The following is a 13,879-nucleotide window of genomic DNA, read 5'->3' on the forward strand; positions in this document are numbered from 1 at the left end:
GCCTTTCAGCTGCTAAGCGGTATTGACCCATGGAGCAATAATTACACGATTCCTCATTTAGAGCCAAACGCATGTGAATGTGTGTTTGTAGGTCATTGTTACAGCTGCCTTGTGATCGATGAAGCACGATGTTCTCCAAAGTAGGGTGACATCCTGTCAAAGGAGATGAAGGCAACTTGGTGAACAAACATGAAACGATCCGCACAAGGAGGATGGGCGGAAACAATTTTACTTGAAGACTTTTATCACGTAATGTGTCGTCCTCCCAAAATGAGATTTTTCTCTCCAGAAAGACTTTATTTAAAGACCATATGCAAAGGATTCACATCAGCTATGCATTACACACACACACACACACACACACACACACACACACACACACACACGCACACACACTACCGAACTATCTTAATGTGATCGTAACACATGCACTGTAGGAAGAGCACTGTGGGAGTTTCCAAGCAGCACAAAGACAATAAAAGCAGAAAATACACATGCACAAGAACACACGCTCGCCGTGGCCGTGTCTGGCCTCCAAAGACTTCCTGTTGGAAAACTGTTATGGCTGGACGGTGAGTGGAACAAGGCTGCAGCCAAGATCAGCGTCTCTCACAGAAACTGCACCTGCTGTGACTGCAGGAACCAACAGCTGATCAGAGGGTCAGAGGACAGCCGTGGCTCTGGAGGTGAAGCGGGTTTCCAGCGCTCAGAGGTTCAGTTTGTGGCTCACACTGTCCAAATTTACAAGTGTCCTTCAGCAAGAAACTCATCCTCATGTCTCTCTCAACCGTGTGAGGACCTGCATTGAAGCATGAACATTTGAAGTCTACTGACAATTCACTGATTTCTTGTCATTTTAAAAATCAGCTGTGAGAAATAAAACGGGGCCCCTGCCTGTCTGAAAGTTAACTATCAGAGGATCCTGAAACAGCCGAACCTGAGACTGAAGAGATGACCTGAGAGTGTGTTGAGGAATCTCTGCACTTTGAGCAGACAAGTTCTGTGATAACGACGCCCTCTGGAGGACAACCACCTCACTGAACACACAAGTGTGTGATAACTGCATCTCACATGATTTTAGTTAGATCAGGCGGGCTCTGTAGCTCAGTCACAGTTCTCTGCTCACAATATTGTTACAGTAACCTCAGATCCTCACATGACAACAGCAGAAATTATCTAATTTATACTTTCCATGCAGTTTATTTCCCAGGGATGCTGGGAAGTGTGAGACAACTGACATACACTCTTCTGTCCATTTTTTTTTTGAAAATGGGGACCACCATCCCATTCTGCCAGTCCGATGGTGCTGTACCCGAGGTCCCTGCACTCCTGTAGAGGCACGCCAACCAGACAGGACCCCCCACAATGTCCAGGGACTGAAGCAGAGCAAGGCGTATCTCATAACTCCTGCAGTCTTGTCACCAGGGAGTTTGTTTTGGACGCCCCAGAAGGGTGAAGTTGCTCTGGCTCAGGAGATCCTAAGAGTCTTCCTCCCAATCCTGGATGTCTGGAGGATAACTTCATCCAAAGTCAGAGGAAGTCCTCTCTTTACAGCCAACTGAATGTTTGAAAATGTAGGCAGGTTGTAGCTGACGCTGTTTAAGAGTCTGGTTGCCATGACAGCACAGGAAGCTGTATAGTTCATAATCGGAAAACAAATTTTAGTTTTGAAACTGATGTTCTAAAAACGATTCTGTCATATTGTTGATCATTTTGTGTGTTGAAAATTGATTAATTTAATTTAGTTTTGTTTGCCCGGATTGATTAAGTTTCACTTGATGTCATGTGACTCGCGCATATCAGGAAGTGAGTAGCGCGGGAGAGAGAGAGAACCAGCGAGCGGGAAGTGGCCGAATAAACATCCCAACTTCATTTAATCTTTCTGTTGGTCATCCAGGCGAACACGGTAATTATTCATTTGGATATATTTTCAAAGATCTGTGTATTTTGTTTATGAGAGATGTGAGAGACAGAGTTGATTGTTTATTTCCGTTTTGTGAATCAATGTGATTGTGTGTGTTATAGTTTTCACGGTGTTCCACGGTGCTCCACGAAATGACGTATCTTCTGTGAAGAATAAACCTTGATGTGGACATCAGTATGAAGCGTGGACTCTTTCAATGACCAGCAGTTATAGTGAAAACGTGGCCTAATCCATCCTCTGGAGGTGTGTCGTCTTCTGCGGTGGACTTCAGCGTCAGCGTGCCGATCTGCTTCATCCTCAGCGTCAAACCTCAGGCTTCAGCGAGCAGTTCTGCATCTTCTACAGCAGTGGAATACTGTTACAACGCGCAGTTCTGTTGTATCCTGTGGTGAGCTGTTGGTCCCAGCGTGCAGATCTACTCCATCCTCGGCAGTGGACTTCAGACTGTATCATCCCTTTGCAAGTTTCATCTCCTGTGGTGGGCCACAGGTTAAAGTCTGCATCTTCAGGTGAGACTGTGCCAAGTAAAATTAAAAAACCTCCAATAACGGATGGAAGATCCCACATCAAAGTAAAGAGAAACTGAACATTACAAAAGAAAAGCAACAAGGTTTGATACCACATATAAGAGACTGAATTTAAAGAGTTGAATAATTTTGTGTTGATGTTAACAGTGGTGAAGTTGTTTATTCATTTGATTTAAGACTGTAATGTTCACAAAGTAATAAGGTTTGGTTTCATTCATACTTGCATTATTGTGAAGATTTGAACAGCAAGGTTGAGAGTGATTTAAGTTTATTGGAGCAAAGTGTTTCATTTTCTATTGCTGTGTTGCAAGTTTATGGGTTTCTTAATTTTCTACTGTAAAAAGCAACTTGCTTCAGCTTTGCACACAGAAAAATGTCAGTTCATGGTGAATTTGTCTCACAGAGTGGTGAGTTAGATAAACAAGCAGAGGATGTTACCAAGCAGGAGCAATCTAAAACTGACAAAACTGAAACAGCGCTCACAGAGGCTAATTTAACTGAAGAAAATGCAGATAAAGCGAGAAAATCTTCCCGTGAGCGAAACTTAACCCCCAAAATGCTGGAGCTCAAAACTCAAGAATCAGCTAAGAGAGAAAAGAAGTTCATATCAGCATATGAAAAGTGGAAAACCCAAGCCAGAGAGGTTCGTACAAAACTAAAGCATGAATGCTCTGAGACTGATTTATTTAACATGATGGATGCAGTTGAAAAACTAGAGACTGAACTGAAAGAGCTATACAGCAGTATAAGACTCCAAATGACACCCAGTCAAGAGATCAGAAGAAAAATAGATGCATGCACATCCGTAACTGGAAATTTAATGGGCCTAATGAAACTAAGGCTCACAGAAGAGGGAGAGGAATTTGATGCAGAGGCAGAGAAAGCAAGATTATGCCTACTGCTAGACAACGAATACACGAAGTCCATATATGGATCCTCATTTTCCAAAGCTGCTTCAGTTAGTCACGCCTCCAAGTGTGGCTCAGAGACCCCAAGCATTTCAGCCAAAAGAGCAGAGACAGCTGCAGAGTTAGCAGCAAAGAAAGCTGAAATTGAAATGGAAGCTGCAATTGATGCTCAACGTCAGCAACTCAAAAAACTGGAAAACCAAAGAGACGTTGAAATCATTGAGGCAAAACTCAGGGTGTACAATGAAGAGGAGTCAAAGATCAAAAATGAGAACAGAAGCCCCCCATGCAGTGAGTTATCGTGTGCTCGACAGTCCAATTCAGGATCTCAGGAAACTCAAGTCTCAGAACATGAAGCAATATTAGTGCAGACACTACAGGAATCAATGGCACTATCTCGTCTCCCTGTACCAGAACCTTCTGTCTTCCATGGTGATCCAATTAAGTTTACAGAATGGAGCACAAGCTTTAAAGCCCTAATAGAGAGACGATGCTCAAATCCTGCAGATAGGCTGTTCTATCTACAAAAGTATGTCAGTGGAGAGGCAAGGTCTGCTCTGGAAGGCAGCTTCTACAGGAAGGATGAAGAAGCTTACCAACAGGCTTGGGACAAACTAAATGCCAGGTATGGTCACTCTTTTGTAGTGCAACGTGCCTATAGAGACAAGCTTAACAAATGGCCGAAGATTGGTGGGAAAGAATATGTTAAGCTAAGAGAGTTCAGCGATTTCCTGCAAACTTGCAGTGATGCCATGCCTCACGTCAAAGGTCTCCAGGTTTTGAATGATTGTGAAGAGAATCAGAAGCTGCTTGTCAAACTACCTGATTGGATCACATCCAGATGGAATCGCTATGTCACAGAGCAATTAGACCAAGATAAAGATTATCCAAGTTTCAAAGAGTTTGCTTCATTCATCTCCAAAGAAGCTCGCATAGCATGCAATCCAGTGTCATCACTGCATGCACTAAAGCCTTCTGAAGAAAAGTCTTTCAGAGATTTAAAGAGACCAAAAGCAAATACCTTTGCTACAAGTGTAAAGGCTTCAGATGCAGGTCACACAACCAAAGTCATCGATTTTGATGACAAACCAAAAGATTCAAACAAAGATCCAAAGAAACCCAGCACACAAGTACACAATCCAAACCAATTCAAGTGTATTTGCTGTGGAGAAAGCCACTCAATCCATAAATGTCCAAGACTTCTGGAAAAATCTTTAGAAGACAGGCGAAAGTTTGTTCAGGACAGTAAACTGTGCTTTGCATGCATGAGAAAAGGACACATCTCAAAAGACTGCAGAAACAAAGCCACCTGTGGTATATGCAAAAAGCATCATCCAACGCTGCTGCATGAAGATCATCCACCCACAGAGAAGTCTTCTCTCCAAGGTGTCCCACAGGGAGGAGAAGCCACTTCTTCAATGTCATGCTGTGTCAAGGGAGATGAAGGTGGGAGCACATCAATGATCGTGCCAGTATGGATATCATCATCAAACACCCCAGATTCTGAAATCCTGGTATATGCCCTACTAGACACCCAAAGCAGTCATACATTTGTTGACAAAGAGGTATGTGAGAGAATAGGGGCTGTGATGGAACCAGTCAAACTAAAGCTCTCCACAATGATGGCAAAAGACTCGATTGTGGAAAGCCAGAGAGTGAGCGGACTTAAAGTAAGGGGCTTCAGTGCCAAAAACTTCATCAACTTACCTCCTGCCTACACAAGAGATTTCATTCCCTTCGAACATGCACACATCCCAACTCGTGAGACAGCCAACAAATGTAATCACCTCAAGGCTATAGCTCCTGAAATGCCTTCGCTGATGGATTGTGAGGTTGGTCTTTTGATCGGCTATGACTGCTCCATAGCGCTTGCACCTCGAAAGGTCATCACTGGTGGTGATTATGAGCCCTATGCAGTCAAGACAGATTTGGGCTGGAGCATTGTGGGAAATACAGCACACAAAGCCAACTCAGAAGATGTGACTGGACTATGTCACCGTGTGTCTGTAAAAGAGCTTCCACCTGTCTCACCAGCCGCTGTTTTAAAGGTGCTTGAGCAAGACTTTGTGGACACTAAACCAGGTGAAAAGAACATCTCACAGGAAGATATTCAGTTCTTGCAGATCTTAAAGGGAAGTATTCATCAGAATGAGTGTGGTCATCTCGAAATGCCCCTTCCCTTCAAAGCTCGTCCTCAGCTGCCTGACAATAAAAGGCTCGCTCTGACCAGGTTAAAGCACCTTAAAAGAAAACTGGACAGAGATCCCAAATTTAAAGGTGACTATGTGAAGTTTATGGAGGGCATCTTCAAAGACGGTGATGCTGAGAGGGCAGACGAACCTTCAGAGCCTGGGCATGTGTGGTACATCCCACACCAAGGGGTGTACCACCCCAGAAAACCAGATAAGATCAGGGTGGTTTTTGACTGCTCAGCGAAGTACGAAGGCACTTCCTTAAACGACCATCTGCTGACAGGACCTGACCTTACCAATGGGCTCACCGGAGTGCTCTGCCGTTTTCGGAAGCATCCCATTGCGATCACCTGCGATGTGGAGAAGATGTTCCACAGGTTCCATGTCAGCAAAAGAGACAGAGATTTCCTCCGCTTCCTGTGGTGGGATAATGGTGACACAGATTCAGAGCCCAGAGAGTACCGGATGAAGGTCCACCTATTTGGCGCATCATCATCCCCAGGCTGTGCTAACTACGGTTTGAAACATCTTGCCAGCCAGAATGAGAGTGAGCACCCTTCAGCAGCCAACTTCATCAGGAAGCACTTCTATGTAGATGATGGCCTCATAAGTGTGGAATCTGCAGAGGAAGCAGTTGAGCTGATAAAAGAAGCCCAAATGGTGTGTGGAGAAGGAAAACTACATCTTCACAAATTCACCTCAAACAACCGAGAAGTGCTGGAGTCCGTCTGTGCCACTGAACGTGCTGCTGAGGTCAAGAGTGTAAATCTCATCCATGATGATCTTCCAATGCAGAGTGTGCTCGGAGTAAGATGGAATGCAGAAAATGACACCTTCGGCTTCAAAGTCTCAGTTGAGGAGAAACCAGCTACACGACGTGGAATCCTCTCAGTGGTGGCATCCGTGTATGATCCATTGGGATTCTTAGCCCCGTTCATCTTAACAGGAAAGAAAATCCTTCAAGAGATGTGTCAAAAGGGCATCGCCTGGGATGAACTGCTGCCACAGGAGTTGAAACCAAAATGGGAGAGTTGGTTGAAGGACATAAAAAATCTTGAAAAAATTCAGATCCCAAGATGCTTCATTCCAGAAAACTTTGGAAGGGTTTTGAAAGTCGAACTGCATCACTTTTCAGATGCAAGCAGTCAGGGCTATGGTCAGTGCTCATATGTCAGACTGGTAGGTGAAAAGAAGGTGCACTGTGCCTTGATCATGGGCAAGTCGAGAGTTACACCCACAAAAATAATCACCATACCAAGGCTAGAGTTGACTGCAGCAACAGTTTCAGCAGCTGTGAGCAATGTGTTGAAGGAAGAACTTGATCTCAGAGTTGACAGAGAGTTTTTCTGGACGGACTCACAGGTGGTCCTAGGCTATATCAACAATGAAGCCAAACGGTTCCATGTTTTTGTAGCGAACCGCGTTCAGAGGATCCGAGAGACCACTGATCCTGGACAGTGGTTCTATGTTGACACCAAAGAAAACCCTGCTGATCATGCCTCAAGGGGCCTCAAGGTGGCAGAATTGATCAGCTCAAGCTGGTTCACTGGCCCAAAGTTCCTATGGGAAGCAGAAGTTGTCCTAACACAAGGAACAGGGGAGCTGATGGTGGGAGATCCGGAGGTAAAAGCAACCCAAGTGCTGACAACTGAGGCTAAAAGGCATGTTAGTTTCCAAGAACAGCTGTCGCACTTCTCAAAATGGACTATTGCTGTAAGCGCAGTTGCTCGAATCCAGAGGTTAGCAAAGAGAGTAAAGCAAGCAGAACCTCCAAGTGTTGAAGAAAGAAGAAGAGCTGCACTTGCTGTTGTCAGGCTTGCTCAGCGTGATGCATTTGAAGAAGAGATGCACATGCTTGGCCAGGGAGCTGGTAAACTGCCTTCTAACCATAGACTCTTCCAGCTTGAACCACACCTCAAAGATGGTGTAATGGGAATGAGTGGAAGCTCGCCAGGGTACTTAAAGTACATGAGGATGATGATGGACTGGTACGAAGAGCAACAATACAGATCGGAGAGCGGAAGTTAGGAAAAGGTGGTGAACGCCTCAACAAACCATCTATCCTAGAAAGACCCATTCAGAAGTTAGTTGTTCTTGTAGAAAGCAGCTAAAAACAGCAACAAAAAAAAAAAGAGAAACTTCTGCATCAGCCAGAGCTTCCAGTCATTAAATCATCAGTAACTACTTCCTCCAAGATTAAAAATTAAAGTGGTTATTTTACTGTGTTTACAAGAAAGAGTTCAGAATTTGATTGTAGTTCATTATAAATGTACAGGTCAGTTTCAACAGATAAGTTAAACACCCCCCATACATCATATTTTCTTGTTTTTGATGGTTTCTGAAGGTCTTGACAAATAACTCTGAAATTACCTTTGATTTAATTCATGAAGAGTGTAAAATATTCTGTAACGTTTCTGTTTGAAGTGGTGATTCAAAACCAAAGGTAATTTGGTGGGAGTGTAGCTGACGCTGTTTAAGAGTCTGGTTGCCATGACAGCACAGGAAGCTGTATAGTTCATAATCGGAAAACAAATTTTAGTTTTGAAACTGATGTTCTAAAAACGATTCTGTCATATTGTTGATCATTTTGTGTGTTGAAAATTGATTAATTTAATTTAGTTTTGTTTGCCCGGATTGATTAAGTTTCACTTGATGTCATGTGACTCGCGCATATCAGGAAGTGAGTAGCGCGGGAGAGAGAGAGAACCAGCGAGCGGGAAGTGGCCGAATAAACATCCCAACTTCATTTAATCTTTCTGTTGGTCATCCAGGCGAACACGGTAATTATTCATTTGGATATATTTTCAAAGATCTGTGTATTTTGTTTATGAGAGATGTGAGAGACAGAGTTGATTGTTTATTTCCGTTTTGTGAATCAATGTGATTGTGTGTGTTATAGTTTTCACGGTGTTCCACGGTGCTCCACGAAATGACGTATCTTCTGTGAAGAATAAACCTTGATGTGGACATCAGTATGAAGCGTGGACTCTTTCAATGACCAGCAGTTATACAGGTTTTATATATTTCACAGGAGAAATACAACCTTTCATAAATGCATCATCAGAAAAATGTTCTGATGAAAACCTGGAGCTGTTTCCTTTTCTATTGACGCATTTATCTAATTTATCACAGATCATCATGAACCATGAAAAGAGAAAAGCTGCTGGGTTCATGATGGCATGACTGGAAATAGATTGAGCACATCACATATTGTTCAGATCTCTACTGATAGAAAGATTTCAGAGAAGAAGAAAGGAAGCAGGAAGGAAGACGAATAAGGAGGAGGTGTTATTTTCTTGCATTAAGACTGAATGTAAAGGCAGTAAAAATAATCTGTGGTTCATTTTCTCTTAAGCATTCTCAGTGAAGCTCAGCTGCTCTTCATTTTTAGACTTTTAGTCAGTTCATGAGCTTTGATCAAACCACAGAGGATATAAAGTGTCAGACAGCCAAACTTTTTGATCACTGATCGACATCAGAAGTGATCATGATGTTGACAGAAGCTGGATGTTTGTTTCTGGGTTTCATTCTGTGTGTTTCAGGTAAGAATGACTTTTATTTTATCTCAAAATTGAAAGCTGTTCCAGAACATGACAAACTGACTGTATCCTTTCCCAGTCTTTGAGTTTGCATGTTTTCGATGTGGCGACTTCTTACTGTAAGCTTTGTTTTTAAACAATGTCTAAAGGTTGTTAAAAGTGAATTACTGAGTCTTTTGTCTTGTATCAGCACAGCTCCCATAAGGCTTTGCAGTTAGTACAGAAAAAGACCGGGGGATGTTATTGCTGTTTTATGCCGAGCAGCTAGTGAAGTGTTATGAGGATATTTCTTCTCTTGTACCACCTCTTTTTTCTGATATTAACCCACATTTATTTTCTATATTCTGACGTTGAATTGAGTCATTTTTGATCGTAGTTTACCTACACTGATGAAATCTTCTCTTACAGGGATTCAGGCACAACAAACCCACATCTGTGTTTTAAAAGGTTCTTCAGTTCATCTGAACTGTTCAAACAAACATCCCACTTCAGTAAAGAACTGGTACACTGTACACTGGAGTGGGAACATTCCTGTTCAGTATAATTTCCCTGCAGATGAACCTCGAGTGACGTACAAGTCACAACGTTTCCCCACATTGACAATCAATGATCTGAGAGACACTGATAGAAACACTTACTGCTGCAGCAGCGTTACTGAGACGCCATGGGACTGTTGGAAACATGCCGTTCATCTCACCGTATCTGGTAAAAGATTTGTCACAACATTTGTTCTCAATGTCTGAGCTCTTAAATGAGTAAAGCTTCTGTTCAGACCTTCAGGTGAAGGTGGTTCCTTCCACTGAGGGACAGACAGTCTCTCTGATGTGCAGCAGCAGCTGTCTTCTGACTGGAAACCCTGCAGCCTACATCTGGTACAAGAACGGAGACTTTCTCTATGAGGACTGGTCTCCCTGGTACCAAGAGCTGGTCAGCAGTGACTCAGCAGTCTCATACTCCTGTGCTATCAGAGGCTACCAGGACCTCAGAGCCCCTCCAGTCTCAGTGGGTGAGTGACAAGCAGCTTCTCATCATGCTGGAACATTTCTGTGTCCACACTTTCACAGCTGACAAATGACTGCATGTCTTTGGTTTGGTGCAGACTCTGTAACACACACCTGCTTCACTGTGACCTATGCTAAAGGCAGAATGTGTTCTTCTGAGCAGACATCAGCAGATGAGTCCTGCTCCATCACATATCCCACAGGTCAAGTTCACACACTCACACTCCTCCCTCTCACACACCTTTGTTATTTTATACTGACATTTTGAACAGTTCCATTTATGACATGTTAATGAACTGCTGCAACATGTTTTATTTCCATACAGAGTTACATGTTCAAAGGACTCCAGTCCCTCCATATGTGGTCACTCTGACCTGTAAAACCAACTGTCCTCAGACTGATGTTGTGACTTTACTTCAATTTAACCCATATAAGGAAATACATTCAACAGTTTGGATCTCAGACAGATTCTACTGTACTGTGAAAGACCATGAGGACCTGAACTCTGCTCATGTCTGTGAGTATCAACTAATACATGTTCATGTTTCACTTCATGAGTTCTTAGCCCCAAAATTTCAAAATGATTAATTTTCAAATTTAAAATTTTCAAAATGATCTCCAGGTGTCAATGACAAGAGATGCTGGAGAGTTGTTTATGCCAGCAGGAGAATCTGTGCTCTGAAAGGATCCTCAGTCAACATCTCATGTCAATATGATTATTCTAAATCCTTCAAGCCAAAGTCCATTAATTGGTATCAAACAAAGAGAGAAATGAAGGTGCTGACAGAGGATGGAGGTAAAGTGCAGTTTGATGGCAGCAAGAAGAACCAACACATCCTCACATTGAGAAATGTTCAGAAGAATGACTCAGCAGAATACAGGTTCAATGTCAGAGAGTTTGATGAACATTTCAATCCATCTGGCTCTGCTGGAGTTGCTTTGATCGTCACAGGTAAATACATTTCTCACAATATCTCAATGACAGAACACACCTCATTATAATGCTGATGGTGTTTTCACAATGTGCAGTTTATTTGTTGACATTTTGACAAGAAGTTGTGAAGTGGGAAATGTCCACTTCTGTGTGTGGAAAAAGACCTACACAATGATAACCCTGACTCCTTCAGACTGGAAAATAATTACTCACGAAGAACCACTGCAGCTGAATTATAACAACTCAACACCACAGTATTGGTGCATTATTTTTTCTACTGTAAACTTTCCAAACAATCGTAACAGTTTCTGCAAAAGAAAGTCTGTTTCACTGCAGTGGAGTTGGGGAGTGTCTGAATCTGTGTACAGTCACACTTTTTTGAAAATGTCTGTGTGAAGCCTGAGTTTATCTGTTGACGATCCCCAAAGGGAACCACAGAGAGCGACCCTCTTTTCCATTGCAAAACCCTGAAGAATATAAAATAATCCCAATGTTCTTGAAGAGACTTGTCCACTTTCAGACTAGATACTGAAATCACCAGGAGGAACAACTGAGCACTCAGTGTCTCCTGTCTTTGATAACAGTTACATCTCTGTTTGATTTGTTTCTCACAGATCTGGAAGTGAAGGTGACTCCTTCTCCAGAGGTCACAGAAGGTCAGAGAGTCACTCTGACCTGCAGCACCAGCTGTCCTCTGACTCACAACTCAAACTACATGTGGTTCTTCAACGGTGAACCTCTGAACTCAAACAACAAACAGCTGATTCTAGAAGCATTCAGCCATCAGCATGCAGGAAGCTACTCCTGTGCTGTCAGAACCGGCTCAAACATCTCAGACAGATCAGCTGTGAAGACTCTTAAAGTCCAAAGTGTGACAATAATGTGGGAAGTGGTCGCTGCAGGAGTCTCTGCTGTTCTGCTGCTCTTCATTCTCCTCTCTGTGATCGTGTGTGTGAGGTGAGAAACACTGATCTGATTCACACCAGAAGCTTTCACAAGTTAACTCACTCTCTAACTTACAATTATATTACTGAACAGAACAAAGAGGACTTCTACTCAATCTCCTGGAAATGAAGGTTGGAGCAGCTTGCAGCAGGTAAAAAAGGTCAAAGACTCAACTGATTTTAAACGAATGTAAGATCTTCTGTCTTTTAATTGATGCTGTTTTGGTTTCCAGAGTGCCGACGTCTCAGCTGGAGGAGCAGATCAGGAGCTTCACTACAGCAGCGTCCACTTCTCCAAGAAGACAGGTCCTCTCTCCTCTTTGGTTCAGCCACATCAGCCCCGAGAGCCAGAGGGAGACCACTATGCCGCCATCAATTTCAGAGCCAACTCACGTCCAGAGTGAACGTGGCGCCGTCTCACAGCTCACTCACATCGTGCTGCAGATCGAGCTGGTTCCACCACAGTCCAGCTCAAAGTGACACCGACTGATCGCTTCGTTTGAAACATAGTTTGTTGATCTAAAGTATAAAATTCCAAGAGAAATTTTACTTTGTGCCTGCCAGCTGCTGCCCAGAGCTCGTCTCCATGGTAACACACAGACCCGCTGACTCTCTGTTATGGCTGATCTCAGATCAGAGCTCACCCCCCCCCCCCCCCCCCCCCCCCCCCCCCCCACACACACACACACACACACACACACACACACACACACACACAGATGACTGTCAGTCGCAGCTGGCAGGCACAAAGTAAAAAATTCCTGTGGAATTTCTAGTTATGACTATAAATTTGTTTTTTATTCATTGTGGTTTTCATTTATTTTAATATCGTAATGTCATTTTTACTTTGTTGTGATCTTTCTCTTATTTCTTTTACAGCCATCGTATTGTACTGAAGTTTTTCATCTTGATGTTTCATTTTGTTGTTTTTTTTTTCTGACACCATGTCAAAAATTCCTGACTTCAACAGCAGCTGCTTTGCTTCTTTTTTTCTTGTGCCCAAGCAAATTCCCACACTGAAATATCTTTCCTTTTGCAAATAAATAAATGTCTTTATTAAAAGTTGCAAAATTTGACAGTTTGAAGCCAAAGCAAACCCTGAAATCAAAAGACTTTTGTCTTTATTGATTATGGAAGAAAATTAGTACTTTGAGGATTGGATCTGTCATTTTACATTTTTGTTTCTCGTTGTCAGGTCTAAATTTAAAAGAGGAAGTGACAAATACAAATCTAATCTAAACTAATCTCAGGTCAACAACAATATATAAGACATGTGAATCATTCAATGAGTAATACTGGTCAGATATCAGTACAGGGAAATTTTCATTGAACCACCAAGAATATGGCAGCAGAGGGAAAAGCTCTAATGAGAATAGAATAGAATAGAATAGAATAGAATAGAATAGAATAGAATAGAATAGGGAAAAACATCAGAAAATTGCCGTTTCAAAGAACTAAGAAGAGGGTAAAGAATGCTGTTGTGGAAGAGAACTATAAATCAGATTTCACTGCGAATGGGATTTTGAATCCAATCAAGAGAAGTAAAATCATCTCAAATCTAATAAAGAAAGGAGCACAAAGGGCTTTCCTTCAGGTAACATCAGGAGGGCAAATGTACTCAGCTTTATTTAAATCAGGCCATGGCAGAGGAGTGAGTGGAGGAGACTGAAGAAACCAGACAAAGCCACACAGGTGAAAGACATCAGGGCTGGAAACAGCAATCAGACGAGAGGAATATGACAATGTGATTGGTTGAAAAACACTCACAGGATGCAAAGATACTGACTGGAGAGGGGGAAAATTAATGAACCTATGGTTCTTCCTACTGCTTTTTCTGAGTTTTCACTGATGTAAAGTTTTCATTTTCATGATCTTCATTGTACTCATTCATTTGTTTTCATCTGTCATGT

General features: G+C 42.5%; 1 protein-coding gene across 1 annotated transcript; it reads left to right on the plus strand.

Annotated features, from left to right (window-relative positions):
• Positions 1-5,527: 5,527 nt before the first annotated feature.
• Positions 5,528-12,469, plus strand: LOC115391142 (uncharacterized). The gene is made up of 9 exons (XM_030095253.1): positions 5,528-6,161; positions 9,646-9,795; positions 9,863-10,096; positions 10,190-10,294; positions 10,417-10,608; positions 10,714-11,043; positions 11,640-11,982; positions 12,064-12,121; positions 12,203-12,469. Exons 1-9 carry the CDS (start codon positions 5,528-5,530, stop codon positions 12,371-12,373), a joined length of 2,217 nt encoding a protein of 738 aa, XP_029951113.1. The 3' UTR covers positions 12,374-12,469.
• Positions 12,470-13,879: the final 1,410 nt, after the last annotated feature.

This window comes from Salarias fasciatus, chromosome 6 (assembly GCF_902148845.1).
Source record: "Salarias fasciatus chromosome 6, fSalaFa1.1, whole genome shotgun sequence".
Lineage (NCBI taxonomy): Eukaryota > Metazoa > Chordata > Actinopteri > Blenniiformes > Blenniidae > Salarias > Salarias fasciatus.

Coding starts and splice junctions, on each gene's coding strand:
- LOC115391142 (XM_030095253.1), top strand. CDS start 5,528: ATGCCCCTTCCCTTCAAAGCTCGTCCTCAGCTGCCTGACAATAAAAGG. Junction 9,796..9,862: donor CGTTCATCTCACCGTATCTG/GTAAAAGATTTG, acceptor GCTTCTGTTCAG/ACCTTCAGGTGAAGGTGGTT. Junction 12,122..12,202: donor GTTGGAGCAGCTTGCAGCAG/GTAAAAAAGGTC, acceptor TTTGGTTTCCAG/AGTGCCGACGTCTCAGCTGG.